This window comes from Cucumis sativus, chromosome 3 (assembly GCF_000004075.3).
Source record: "Cucumis sativus cultivar 9930 chromosome 3, Cucumber_9930_V3, whole genome shotgun sequence".
In the NCBI taxonomy this organism is placed as follows: domain Eukaryota; kingdom Viridiplantae; phylum Streptophyta; class Magnoliopsida; order Cucurbitales; family Cucurbitaceae; genus Cucumis; species Cucumis sativus.
The window spans coordinates 6,037,590-6,051,448 of NC_026657.2; the positions used below are offsets into that span (position 1 = coordinate 6,037,590).

The 13,859-nt window shown below is 31.7% G+C and overlaps 1 protein-coding gene across 2 annotated transcripts; it reads left to right on the plus strand.

Moving 5' to 3' along the window:
* Nucleotides 1-1,361: 1,361 nt before the first annotated feature.
* LOC101213325 (ferric reduction oxidase 7, chloroplastic) lies at nucleotides 1,362-8,013 on the plus strand. 2 transcript variants are annotated; one of them, XM_031883326.1, is made up of 9 exons: nucleotides 1,362-1,637; nucleotides 2,571-2,664; nucleotides 2,774-2,974; nucleotides 3,987-4,221; nucleotides 4,368-4,695; nucleotides 4,773-5,040; nucleotides 5,877-6,132; nucleotides 6,920-7,358; nucleotides 7,646-8,013. In XM_031883326.1, the coding sequence occupies exons 1-9, from the start codon at nucleotides 1,403-1,405 to the stop codon at nucleotides 7,813-7,815; spliced, it is 2,226 nt and encodes a 741-aa protein (XP_031739186.1). In that variant the 5' UTR covers nucleotides 1,362-1,402; the 3' UTR covers nucleotides 7,816-8,013. The 2 variants fall into 2 exon arrangements, with proteins under 2 accessions (XP_031739186.1, XP_004133744.1); XM_004133696.3 differs by having other exon boundaries at nucleotides 2,777-2,974.
* Nucleotides 8,014-13,859: the final 5,846 nt, after the last annotated feature.

Consider the following 13,859-nt stretch of genomic DNA (forward strand, 5'->3'; position numbering starts at 1 on the left):
ATATAGAAGAAAGAAGATACAAAACTAATAACTTATCAAGTACTTCAACTAACTAGTAGTCTTAGTAGCAAGTTGAACGTCAAATATCAATACAACAACATCCCACACCAATAATAACATTCATCCATAAACTAACTCTAATTCAACCGCTCCTACAAAATCAAATATAAATCCAATTCAATCACAAACTAACTATAAATTATAAAAGCAACACTTTTCAACCAAAAACCTTAACTAAAGTGTACACACCAATATTCATCCACATGCACCAATAATATTCCAACGTCTACAATCCACAATATATATAACCCCCTCCCCCATTCAATATAACCCTACTCGAATTCATATAATTCCTAAATTCAAATTGGAATTCAAATTGAAATTTTGAAATTCAATCTCAACTTCAATTTTAAATCCTAACAATACTTCAAATTCAAATTCAATACTAAAAGCTAAAACTAATTTGAAATCTAAATACTAAAACAAAGCAATAACTAAACTAAACCACTTACGTAATGGAGAGCAATAGCGGCAAATGACGACGAACGACGGGATAGGGACAGCGGCAATCGACAAGCGGCTGAGTGGATTTCTCTTTTCTTGGTCTCTCTCGGTCTCTCTCGGCCTTCTCCTTTTAAGTTCTGTGAATTATAAAACTAAAGTGAGTTTTTATAAGAGAATTTCCAACACACATCAGGAGACACCTCTATTTCCAACGTCATAAGTAAAACATCGAAAACAGTTTTCACCTCTCTCGAAGTTTTACTTACGACATCAGGAATTATTAAACTTTCTCCGAAGTTGTGCAAAGAGACGTTGGAGAAAATGCGAGAATTAAATATTTATTTATCTTCTTCCGACGTCTTGAACCACGACGTCGTAAATACTTGTCTCGGGCAGCGTGAATTTTTATGCGTTGGGAGGCTTTTGTTCCGAAGTTGCTTTTGCCGACGCCTTTTTCTGTGTCGGAAGAGCCCCGATTTTTTTTGTAGTGTAAAACTAATAACTAAATTTGTAAATTCTTACCAAATAAGTGTATATATATATATATATAAAAGCATGTTATAGAAAGGAATTATTGAACTTTGTAGATTTAAGATTTTCATTCTTTTACCAATCGCACACTAAATAGGTCATGAGTTAGCCTCTCAAACCGACAAAACCCTAAACACCAAGTCTAAATTAATTGATTTCTTTTACAAACCAAAAAAATTGAATCTATATATCTCCAATGAATAGATGAATAGATGAATAGATGAATAGATGAATAGATGAATAGATGAATAAATGAATAATGATAATGGGTCCCACCCAAGTCCGTCCATTTGACATCCATTCATCTTTCTATAAAGTATACTAAGCATTTACCCCCTTCCCTTAACCAATAATCCTTCCAAGTTCCATGGACAACCAACACTCTCCTCACCATCCACTTCTTCCGCCCACTCACGAGCAGTATCCGGACACAGCAAAACCGTCGGCGATCGTCTCCTTAGCAAAATGGGTTTTGAAATTGGCGATGTGGGTTATATTCTTAGTATGGATGTCCGTCATATTTCTGTACCCATCTTCCTTAGCCACTCAACTCTTTGAAAATTGGGTTCAAGCCACCCAACAATCCCCTTTCGGAATCACTGGTACCTTCTCTAACACTCATCTTCTTTTTCCTTTTTATTTTTTTAAAAACTTTTTAAGCGATATTGTTGTTCTAGTTTTAGGAATTTTTGTATCCACACAATAATAATTGAGTGATTGAGTGAACGACCATAAACTAAAGGGATTCAGATGAGCTAATGTTTGCAGAAAAGTGAAATGTTCTCTTCTATTTTAAATAATTGAAGGGTTTTATTTGTTTTTTTATTATCATATTTTAGTAAAATAATGAAAATAAAATGTGGAGGAGAGGGGAAAATGAAGGTAAAAAGAAATTAGAGGTGGAAATGATGGATGAGGAAGAATAAAAAAAAGAAGAAAATTTGTGGTTTTGCAATTTTCTTAAATAAAAAGCCAAACACTTTGGTGACGGAATGGCCTTTTTCTTTCCATTTGGCTAAACTACGTAAACAAATTCTAAACTGAAGCATATTTACAATTATACCTTAAACACTTTTAATACTATAATTGAGTCCACAAGACCAAACCAGGATGCAATTAATTTTGAATAAATTTGAGAACGAAGTTGTTTTTTTAATTTTAAATGTCTAAAGATTTAATTACAATTTATTATCCTTAGTTTTCACCATTTTTTTCAAACATCCAAAATCACTTCTTAATCCTTAGCTTATTGGGGCTTTTATACTTTATTATTAAACTAAAACTATTACTTTTTTTTTCAATATTAAATCATGTGTTGAACAAAGGTCAAATCTAATTTAAAAAGAAAAGCTTTAGTTCAGCAATGAAATTGAAACATTAATATTATATATATTTTTCAACGAGGAGAATTATTTATTGTAAATGATAGAAGTATTTAAAGAATTATTTCAAATTTTGGGTTGATTTTGTTATATTTGGAATGATCTATTTTACTTATCTTTTCATTCATTTTCTTGAATTGAATCAACTTGTAGGCGCCATCTTCCTAACTTTCAGTGCTCCACTTCTCGCCATCGCCATCATCGCGGCCGTGTATCTCATCGTTTCTCATGACGAGGAGCCTTACAAGTTAGTAAACTTCAAACAAATTTTGGTGGTGTTATTAAACATTGGTATTATTATAGGCTAGAATAATAATAATGAAAAATGAGAAAATAAAAAATGTGATTATAACTAGCAGGAAGAAGATTAAGGAGAAGCCGAGATGGCGGTTGTGGACTATGCCGGTGTTGGTGGAGGGGCCGTTGGAAGTAGTTACGGCGGGGGAGTTGGTTGGGATTTTGGTGGTTTTGGGTTACGTTTTTTGGGCTCTTTACTGCTACACCTTGCGAATGCTGGCCGCCGATTACTTTACACATTCAACTTTCAAAGAACTAAGGTATTTAAACTAATAACCCCATTTTACCCTTTTGCTTTACCCTATACTTCCTTTTTAGACTCACTCCCAACAATGTTGTGTGAATCCTTCTAAGTAATCATTTTAGGTATTTATTAAAATAACGGAATTAAATTGTTGTAGATCGAGAAAAAAATGAAACTCTTATAGAATTTTTTTTTTAATGAAGTACATTAAAAGTTTGATGGACTCGTGTATTTAGTGTTTTATTTCGGTGTTATAGAACAAAATCACAATCTATTTACTATTCATAGCAACAAAATCATTCAAAGACAAAACTATTAAGAAATATTTGGCTAGACAAAACTGCTAGTAAATAGTAAATATGTGGTCAAATATTTGTATAAATTTTTTTTAAAGAAGTATTTTATTGGGACATTTTTAAAAATAATAAAATAAATTAAAATATTTACTAGTTATAACAAAATTTAAGATTTTATCAACTCTTCGATAGATAATTTGCTATATGTTGTAAATATTTTGTAAAATCTATCCTTGATAACCACTAATATGCTTCTATAGTGACATTGATATACAAGGATAGAAGTCGGCTACCATTAATAAAATCTAAAATCTTGTTATAATCTATAAATATTTTAATTAATTTTGCTATTTTAAAAAATATTAGTGAATTTGTATGAAAATAAAATAAATATAGAAATGGTACGAGGAGATTTGTTTTGTGTCATTTGTGGAATATCTTTTTTATTTTCAAGTGATCGATACTTCCGAATCATATAATGCATTGTTAAGTAAAAGAATACATAAACCTCCAATAAAAACAAGAAAGACTCTAATTTTTCTTTTTTCCATTTCTCATTTCCCATATCTTTATTGGTTCCTCTTTTTTTAATTAGAAATAAAAGAAAAAACATAACAAATTGTCTTAACATTTTTTAAAAAAAACGAACCAAATTAAATCTATTTTCAAATTACTTAAATAATAAAAAAAATCAATGATTAAATTTAAGTTTATTTATGTGATATGTTGCAGTGTTGTGGTGCTAGAAGTGATTGGAGTGAGGCTTGGCTCAATAGGACTATTTTGTTTAGGGTTTTTGTTTCTCCCAATTTCAAGAGGATCAATCCTTCTTCGGCTTATAGATATTCCATTCGAGCATGCCACTCGATATCATGTTTGGTTGGGCCATCTCACTATGATCATATTTACTCTTCACTCTTTAGCTTTTGTTATTGGATGGTCTATCCAAGGTCGACTCCTACAACAAGTAAGCCCTTCCTCATCTTATTTAAACACCATTTTAGTTCAATTTAGTCACTGTATTTTATATTAAATAAAGGTTGTTTAGAAAATTAGTTTTGGAAAAACGTAGGCAAAATAATAAAATAGTTGGTTTAATTTGGCAATACGTAGTTGATGGAGTGGAAAGACGTCGGCATCGCGAATCTTCCCGGAGTAATAAGCATTTTGGCCGGACTGTTAATGTGGATTACCTCTCTCCCAAAACTCAGAACCAAGAACTTCGAATTGTTCTTCTACACTCATCAATTGTACATCATCTTCGTCGTCTTCCTAGCCCTACACGTCGGCGATTTCGTCTTCAGCATCGCCGCCGGTGGAATCTTCATATTCATGCTCGACCGCTTCCTCCGATTCGTTCAATCAAGAACGACTGTGGATGTAATTTCGGCCAAGGCGCTCCCCTGCGGCACCGTCGAATTGGTCCTCTCCAAACCTAAAAGTACGGTTGAATCCATTTATTGAGTAATTTCTTCAATTGATTTCGGCGCTTCATTTAGGATGTGATGATTTGTGTAGGTCTGCGCTACAATGCACTGAGCTTCATCTTCCTGCAAGTTCGAGAGCTTTCGTTGCTGGAATGGCATCCTTTCAGTGTGTCGTCGAGTCCACTGGAAGGGGAAAACCGATTGGCGATTCTGATAAAAGTGCTTGGGAAATGGACGGAGAGATTACGAGGGAAGATCTTGAATGATAAAGCTAAACAGATCTCTTCTGATAAGCATTCCCCTGTAATGACGGTTTCTGTTGAAGGACCTTACGGCCATGAATCTCCATATCATTTGATGTGAGTGCTACTGCTTTTCTCCCCTTTTCTCTCACATAATACAACTGAATCCAAATCATTTAGAAGAATTTTCATATAGTCTGAAGGTCATCTAAAAAAGGAATGGATCGATATAGTTCTAAGTCATTGCCAAAAATTGCCTTTCGTTTCATGGTATACAGTTTTAATTTTTGTTTTACTACAAGAGATAGGGGATTGAACCTTCAAGCAGGGTTGACTTAAACTCAATTGTTAGCTTCAACATTTGAATGAATATGAACATTTTTAAAACAAAGAGCCTAAGTTCACAAGTTATTAGTCTTAACTCTTACATACAAAGAAAAAAAAAAAAGCCTTTATTCAAAATAAATTAATCCCTATTGTCATTTTAAGGAAGGATCTAAACTTTAAACACATGTTTTGAATTGATTTTCAACCTAAAAAAATGACTTTTGAGATTACTGATTATTTAGATTTTAAAATTTAATTCTTAAATATTTGGTGTATTTAGAATTTTAAGTGTTTAATTTAAATGGTAAGATTTTTGGCTACCACTAAAAATTAATTTCAAGGTATATTTAAAACTATTTTTATTAAAAGAGTAACAAAAATTATTTTTTGAAAATTATTTTTTTCTTTAAACAAATCGTGTGAACAATTTAATCTCTAAATTTTATTAAAAAATATTGACCGTTCATGTATTTAACTATTTGTAAGGAGTATTATATCTAATCAAAATTAGAAGTCAGTTTTTGTGAAGGTAATGACGTAGTTACAAACTTGAATGATATTTCACCCAATATGAAGTTGTTGATGTGTTTTAGGGATGAAATGACAACTCTAGTTTATTATGTTAGGTATGAAAACTTAATTTTGGTAGCTGGAGGAATTGGAATTTCACCTTTCCTAGCCATCTTGAGTGACGTTCTCCATCGCATTAGAGATGGAAAAACATGTTTACCAAAGAAGATTTTAGTTGTTTGGGCAATTAAAACCTCAGATGAGCTTCCTCTTCTCTCAACTCTCAATGTGGACTCAATCTGTCCATTTTTTGCTGATAAACTCAACATTGACATCTCAATCTACGTTACTCGACAATCACAACCACCATCGGTATGTCCTTTACTATTGTATGTTCATCTTTCGTTGTTTCAAAATGTTCTGTCGATTCCAAGGACCCATCGTTAACTTTGAATCTTTTTCACAATATTGCTTTGGATATAAACACATATACTTAAACAGTTGCGAATATATGAATTATATAATATATAACACAATGCAAAAGAATTTACAAATATGACAAAATTGAGATTGGCTCTCAAGATTTATTGGTAATAGACCATATCGTTAATAAGAGTCTACTAGAAATAGAGTTCATCACTAGTGATATACACTTTATTGTTAAACTTAATAGTGCTATCCACGGCACTTACTCTATAAATTATGTGTTTGAAAATAAAATTCTAATAGAATGTTCCAAATTGTTTGTTTACTAAAAACGTCATTTTCGTGTTTGTATTTTAGATTTGTTTAATTTTGCTCTCTATGGTTTGGATTGTTTAATTTTATTTTTGTATTTTCGATAAATCTGAAATTGAGTCTGTTAGTTTTTTATTAACATTTTTTACAAAAAAAAAAAAAAAATCCATGTGAGCCTTCATTTGTAAATTGTGAAAGTATATTTGTCTAGTGTGTTTTCTTGCATGCAGACAGACGAGTATTATTATTTAATCAAGGTTGAAAGAGAATAATTTTTGAAAGATTAAATTTTAAATTTACTGAAATTACATTAACTAAAATTAAAATTTGATAGTAAAACAAAACTCATAGTATAGAACCAAATTAGTATTTCAATCTTGATTCTCAATGAATTAACATTATCTTTGTTATGAATGAACAGGAAGGTGAAATCCAAGGGTCCAAGGTGAGTTCAATTTGTCCACTATCAAAGGGATCCAACATGTCTGTTTTGGTTGGAACTGGTGACAATGTATGGTCAGGGCTCTATGTTATCTTCTCAACTTTGGGGCTTGTCTTCTTAGTGGGCTTCATGGATTTGTTTTACATTAACCCTTTTCACATCATAAAGTGGTGGTACAAAGGCCTTCTCTTTTTGCTTTGCATGGTAGCAAGTGTTGTTCTCTTTGGAGGCCTTGTGGTTGCTTTGTGGAGTCTTTGGGAACAATACATTTCAAGTAAAGGGACTAGTGACCACAACAATGACATAGAAAATGTTGATGAAGAGAGCCCCAAACACTCTTTTGCTCAAAAGGATTTGAATTCCAACGCCCTTGCAACCTCAACCACAATAGAGTATGGATTGAGACCAAATTTTGAAGGTATGTTGATCCCTTTTTCACATTTATCTCCTTTTCCCTTATAAACGTATACATTGTTAGTAATTTGAATGGAATGCATGACAAATGTGACAAGAGTACAAGAACAAGGGCTCTCTAACTCTTTGTGCAAATAACAAGTGAAATTCATATGCAGAGATATTCTTGAGCCAAGCATGGTACTTGGTGAAATTTTGATACATCATGCATTATTTTATTTTATTTTTTATTTTTTTAGCTTTCATAGTTTCGTAAGGTTTGTAAGATGGTCTTATTCGTTTTATATGCAGAGATTCTTGGATCGGTATCGGAGAATTGGGGGAAAGTTGATATTGGTGTGTTAATTTGTGGTCCTTCAACGCTTCAATCAAGTGTAGCAAAAGCAATTAGGTCACACAACATGGGGAGACGCAGCCATCATCCGATCTTTCATTTTCACAGCCATAGTTTTGACCTTTAATTTATTCATATGTAAAAACGAAAATCTGTATAGTTTTGTTATTTAGATTATCTACATTACAAAATATGTCCCCTATGTTTGTAGATGGGTATGATGTAATTTTAATAGTAAGTTCTGCACCTGTTGTGTAATTAAAGTTTACGAAATAAAGATTGATACTAGTTATATTATATGTACAATTCTCAAATTCTTGGTTGATATGTGATTAACTCATTCCTTCTAAATGCTCAATTCCTGCAAATTAGACAAATAATACACTGTTTATTAAAATCTAACCAAATTCTTAAGTCCAAGAAAACATTTTTTGAGTGCTTTTTTAGTGGTCACGCTTAGCCTAGAGGCTAGAAACTAGATACCAGATGCCCCAAGTTCACTATAATCTCCTAGCCATGCAAGGACTGTGATTTGGACCATCCAAATAGTAGCCAAAGTTGATCTACAACTTTCCTTGCTAGTCGAAGGTCGGCACTCTTGCTCCACCAACACAACTTGGGGAGATTGGTTCGTCCTCGATGATTTTTTAAAATCTATAACAAAATCGATAAAATATTTACATGGTATAGAACAAATGGAAAAAGTTCACATGCCTAAAATAAGAAATACAAAAAATGTCTTAATCAACACGCGATTAATCGATAACACGCGCGCGGGAGTAATTTTCTTGTGTAACCGTCTAAACAAATGATTTACTATCGTTTAGGTCATGGTAGACGATCATGTAGTTCTTTTTATATTGAGAAAAAATGCTTCAAATATAAACGATTTTGTTGATCATGACAAACGATCGTGTTGATTATGGTAAATGATCATATAGTTTAATGTAAATGATCATTAAAAACTTCAAATCAAATGATCGTGTTAATCATGCTAAATGATCGTGTTAACTATTGTAAGTGATCGTTTAGGTCATGCCAACACGATCGTGTAATTCATTTTAAACGATGAAAAAAAGACTTTAAATTTAAATGATCGTATTGACCATGGTAAGCAATCTTGTTGATATGATAAATGATTGTTTAGATCATGTCAAAATGATATTTAAACGTTCTTGATATTCTTGAATATGAGGAAGATGAAGTAGCTTTATAAAATCTTGCTGAAAATGATGAATATAAATAGGAGATTTAAACATAAGAATAAATCGTTTAAAAATAAAAGAAAGAAAATTTGGAAGAGGAGATGAAGAAATCTGAAAGAAGAGAATAAATCGCAAAGAAGAATGAAAGAAAAGTGATGAATAATCGTCCGCAATATTCAAGGACAAATGTGAAAATTATGAAAATATTTTACCGATTTCATGAGTTTTTGTTTTTTTGTTACCTTAACCATAAATATTTTTTAGTTTTGTTACAGTTATGTAAATTATCCAATTAAACGTGTTGACAATGCTAAGTGATTGTGTTGTTTATGTAAACAATCATTTTGATCATTTTGATCATGTCAAAATGATATTTAAACGATCTTGATATTCTTGAATATGTGAGAAACACGAAGTAAGTTCAAAGAATCTTGTCGAAAATGAAGATTAAGTAGAAGATTTAAACAAAAGAATAAATCGTTTCAAAATATAAGAAAGAAAATTTGGAAGAGAAGATAGACAAATTGCAAAGAATAAGAAGAAATAGAAGTCAGGAATTTCTGCAATTTTTAAGGACAAATTTGAAAATTATCAAAATCTTTTGCTGGCTTCATAAAATTTTATCTTTTTTTGTTACACGAACCATAAATATTTTTAAATTTTGTTACATTTATGTAAATTAACCTTTTATTTATCCATATTCATACAAGAAATGGTAGTGAAATGTTAATTGTTGTTCATAACAAAAAAACAAATAAAAGAAAACCTTTAAAATATTAAAAAGAAAGTAATCCATACTTTATTCAAACAAAGATAGGTAACGTTATTGAATAAAAAATTGAAAACAAAGAAAATCATTGTTGGATTTTTCTACTTTACTTAAACAATATGCGTACTCGTTGTATATTTATTATTTTGATTTGTAATATTTTTCTCTTATTCGATTGATGGTCTCTCTTACATAAGAAGACCTTAAATTGCATGAGAATGAGAAATACAATGACATTCTTCTTAAGATTTAAGTTGGTATCAAAGCTTGGTTTAAAACAACCCTAATTACTATCAACAATTTGTGACTTACGATATCCCTTTCAACCATCTTCCATCTCTAGCGAAATAGTCATCTAATGCTTCTTTGTTCGCCTATGCTACCGTCAAAATCTTAGTCGCTAACTTCGTTTGTGCGTCCAATTGAAATTTATGTCCTAAAGCCTAATAATTTAAAAGCTATTTAATATAATATTTAATTGTTTTAAATATGCAATAATCAATTATGGAAAAAAAATCCAAGATTATTTCATAAAACTTGAAATAGTATGCAGTGGCAAACATGTGGCTGATGTTTCAAGTAATAACCTTAAAGGACTATAGTATATGGATTAAAATTGGGTGTCCTATCCTTGTAATACTATAAATACGATCCATTTTGTAATTGTTACAATTATTGTAAGTGTTACAAACAATTTGATCCAAATCATTCATGTGAAGGTATGTTAGTGGAGGAATCCAATACAATGAGTTTATGTAATACCGGATCATGAAATACTTGATCTCTCATTGCTAAAGAGATAACTCTTGTCCTTTGATTTGTATGGGTGAGAGTGGTCTAAGACGTCGACTCAATATGCCTACCATTTTGGAGATATGTTTGAGTAGGGAGTTGAGAACATAACTTCACGAGATGGAATTCACAATTTCCTATCTTTAGATAAAGTAAAGAAATAGTTTCGTTAAGTGTTGATTTTGGGTCTTCAATAAAGAGTACTCGCCCTCTCATTGGTCCAAGAGGGACTTCGTTTATGGTAGCACCATAAACAAATTGCTCATAAGAGAAATTGATGAAACTTAAGGGATAAGATGTAACTGCAGGGGTAAAACGGTAATTTGACCCAACTGTAATTACAAACTATTTGTGACAAATCAACTTATTGTATTGGTTAATCCATGGACATATAAATACTTTATGAATAAGTGCAACTCTGAGTCTTTAGTGGAGTGATTGATAATGTGTAAACATATCCGTTATTATAACCTCTTATATAGAACAATGAGGCCAAAATGCATGAAGAATGTCAAAATGCATGGCTTGTATTGTAATTTCATAAGTATTTCTAGATATATTTTACATAAGTATTATGCCTGTTTTACACAGTTTGCAGTGTCTAAACGTAGGATAATAAACAAAAGAAGAAGCTAGTGAATCACAGAGGTGCTCACAAGAAGACCAGGTGAAAAGACCAAGTATTTACGTGAGAAGAACTCATCTGACAAGTACAATTTCTAGACGAGGATCTATGTCATCACGCGAAAAAGATTCGTGAGAAGACAAGAAGAATAGTTGGAGATGATGTGATGTACCACAGGCTACTTTCGGCATGGCAGAGCCAAAGGAATAGATGTTTCCTGTCCAAAAGTTGCCTATATAAACCCTCCTCCTTCATCAAGGAACACACGCACGTATGGGCCAAAGGCTTGAATAGGTCAATCCCTAGAGAGTGGCAGAAAGGAATATCTTTTCTTCTTCTGTAAATGTTTTCTACTTCTTCTCCAATTAGTTGTAAAAGTGAGAGTTTGACTCCTGAGTAGGGAAGAACCCATACTCCCATTGTCCCCTAACTTGTAATATTTTCCATTCTTTTTCTCTCCAATTTTATACTTCTTTGTAATATATGTTCATATTGTACAATGGCCTAAGACCTACATTCTTTACATATATCACATGTTTATACCTTTTCAATCCGTCATTTCTTGACTTCTCACTTGTCAATGTGTTATTAGTAGTTAGGTTTGTGATAAATTATCGATAAGATGTCTAGCTTATAATTCTTATCGCATTAGTTAAGTTATATTCATCACTTGTGGCCAACTACCAGAGATGACAAGTAGCAAGGATAAGACTAATGCGTTCAAGGAGGAGTTTGTCAACAAACTCCACTTTAGCGAGATAACTTCTAATACTTATATCCTGAAAGGCGAACAAGTGTTGACATTAGGCATTGAGAGTTGATGTCCTTTAACGAGAAGTTATGTAAGTATTATAAGTGAACTCTTCTAGATATATCTCGTCTAATTACGCTTAGTCACTTGGATCCCGAAAAGCGAGCAAGTGCAGCGTTCAAAGACTTTGAGAGAAGTTTGCCTTAATCGTGAGTTGGTTACGCAAGTTATATCGCATCGAAGCTCTCGCATTGCTTAATAATCGCCCTAATAATGTGTAGACCTTCCTTCTAGATACAAGTTAGTCCGCAATTCCATCTCACATCCATTTATTCCCTTTACAGATTCTCTAGATGTACATAAGTAGTTTTAATCCTGATTCTGATTCTTTTATACTTTATTTAATTTATTCTTTTATATCGCCTAGATGACAAGTAAATCCTAGAACTAATATCTTGAATCAATTCTCTATGTTCGACCCTGGATCATCCAGAAAAACCTACTGTTTCGCTTGCACTTGGGCAAGCAATAGGAAAACTTGTACTTAACAAGGACTTAGCTATTACACGATAAAGAGGTACATAATAAGCATCTTGCATGCTATGATCATGACCTATGACTTACTACATAAAATTAATGACGCAATACAGAAAGATATCACGAGCATCTTACGTGCGATGAACATGCTTCATGACGTATTGCCTAGATTAGAATTGCATCATATGAATGTAAAACTACTAAGTTCAAACGAAAAGAAACAATAACCAACCCACAATTAATAAAATGTTTGTTAAAATAATTAAAGAGTTTAATTAGTTTATGTCGAATCATTGGAACTTTTAATCTATGGGTTGATTAGGTATTGCTACCTCCTAATGAGTAAACAAGGATCATGAGTTTTTAAAGAATTTGAACCATAGATCTAGTAGGTTCATTAATATCTAATCATTGGAGCTTCTAATCCTTAGCTTCATTAATTGCCTTGGCTTGCAAATCAAGCATTTAGCCGTTAAAATAATTTTTATAATCGACATATACAAAAATGATTTTAAAAAGATTGTACATGGACAAAACACATTAATGAAACATTCCAATGGTAGTTTAAAGAATATATTTCGACCTCGAGAAGATAATGAAGAACTAATTGGTCCTGAAGTATCATACCTTAATGTAATAGGTGCACATTTTTCTAACAGAAGACTAGCTACATATAGCATTTTAGGTGAATTTATTAGCAAGATATAGTTCTTTTCCAACAAAAAGATATTGGAACAAAGTTAAGCATGTACTTTGTTATCTTTGAGAGGTGATTGATATGGATTTGTTTTATTCAAACAAATCAAACTTTGATCTAGTTGGTTCGGTAGATGCGAAATATTTATAGGACTAAAAAAAGCAAGATCTCAAATATAGGTTATTTATTTACATGTGGAGGAACTACTATATCTAAAGCAAGTCATTACAATCCATTCATCAAATCATGCAAAAATTCATGCAATTCATGAAGCTAGTAGAGAATGTATGTGGTTGAGATCAGTGACTCATCATACTCGAGACACATGTGGTTTATCTTCCGGTAAAAATTTACCAACAATATTATTTAAAGATAATCCTACATGTATACCACAAATCAAATGAGTGTATATAAAAGAAAATAAAACAAAAGATATCTCACAAAATTTTTCTACACACATGACTTTAAAACCTTAAAGAAAATGGCCATCCCAATGTTCAACAAATTTCTTAAGAAGACAACTTGACAAACTTATTTATAAAGACTATTATCTACAACATTTGAAACGTTGGACATAATATTAGAATGCAATGACTCAAAGAACTCAAGTGATATGCATTCATTAGAAGTAGAGATATTATTACATTATTTTTTCCTTGATTATGATTTTTTTCATTGCGTTTTCTAGTAAAGTTTTTAATAAGGCATTTATTAAAATATATAGAATGTTGTACTCATTTTTCTTATTGTAATTTTTTTAATCAAATTTTTCCAACTACGACTTTAACAAGACAT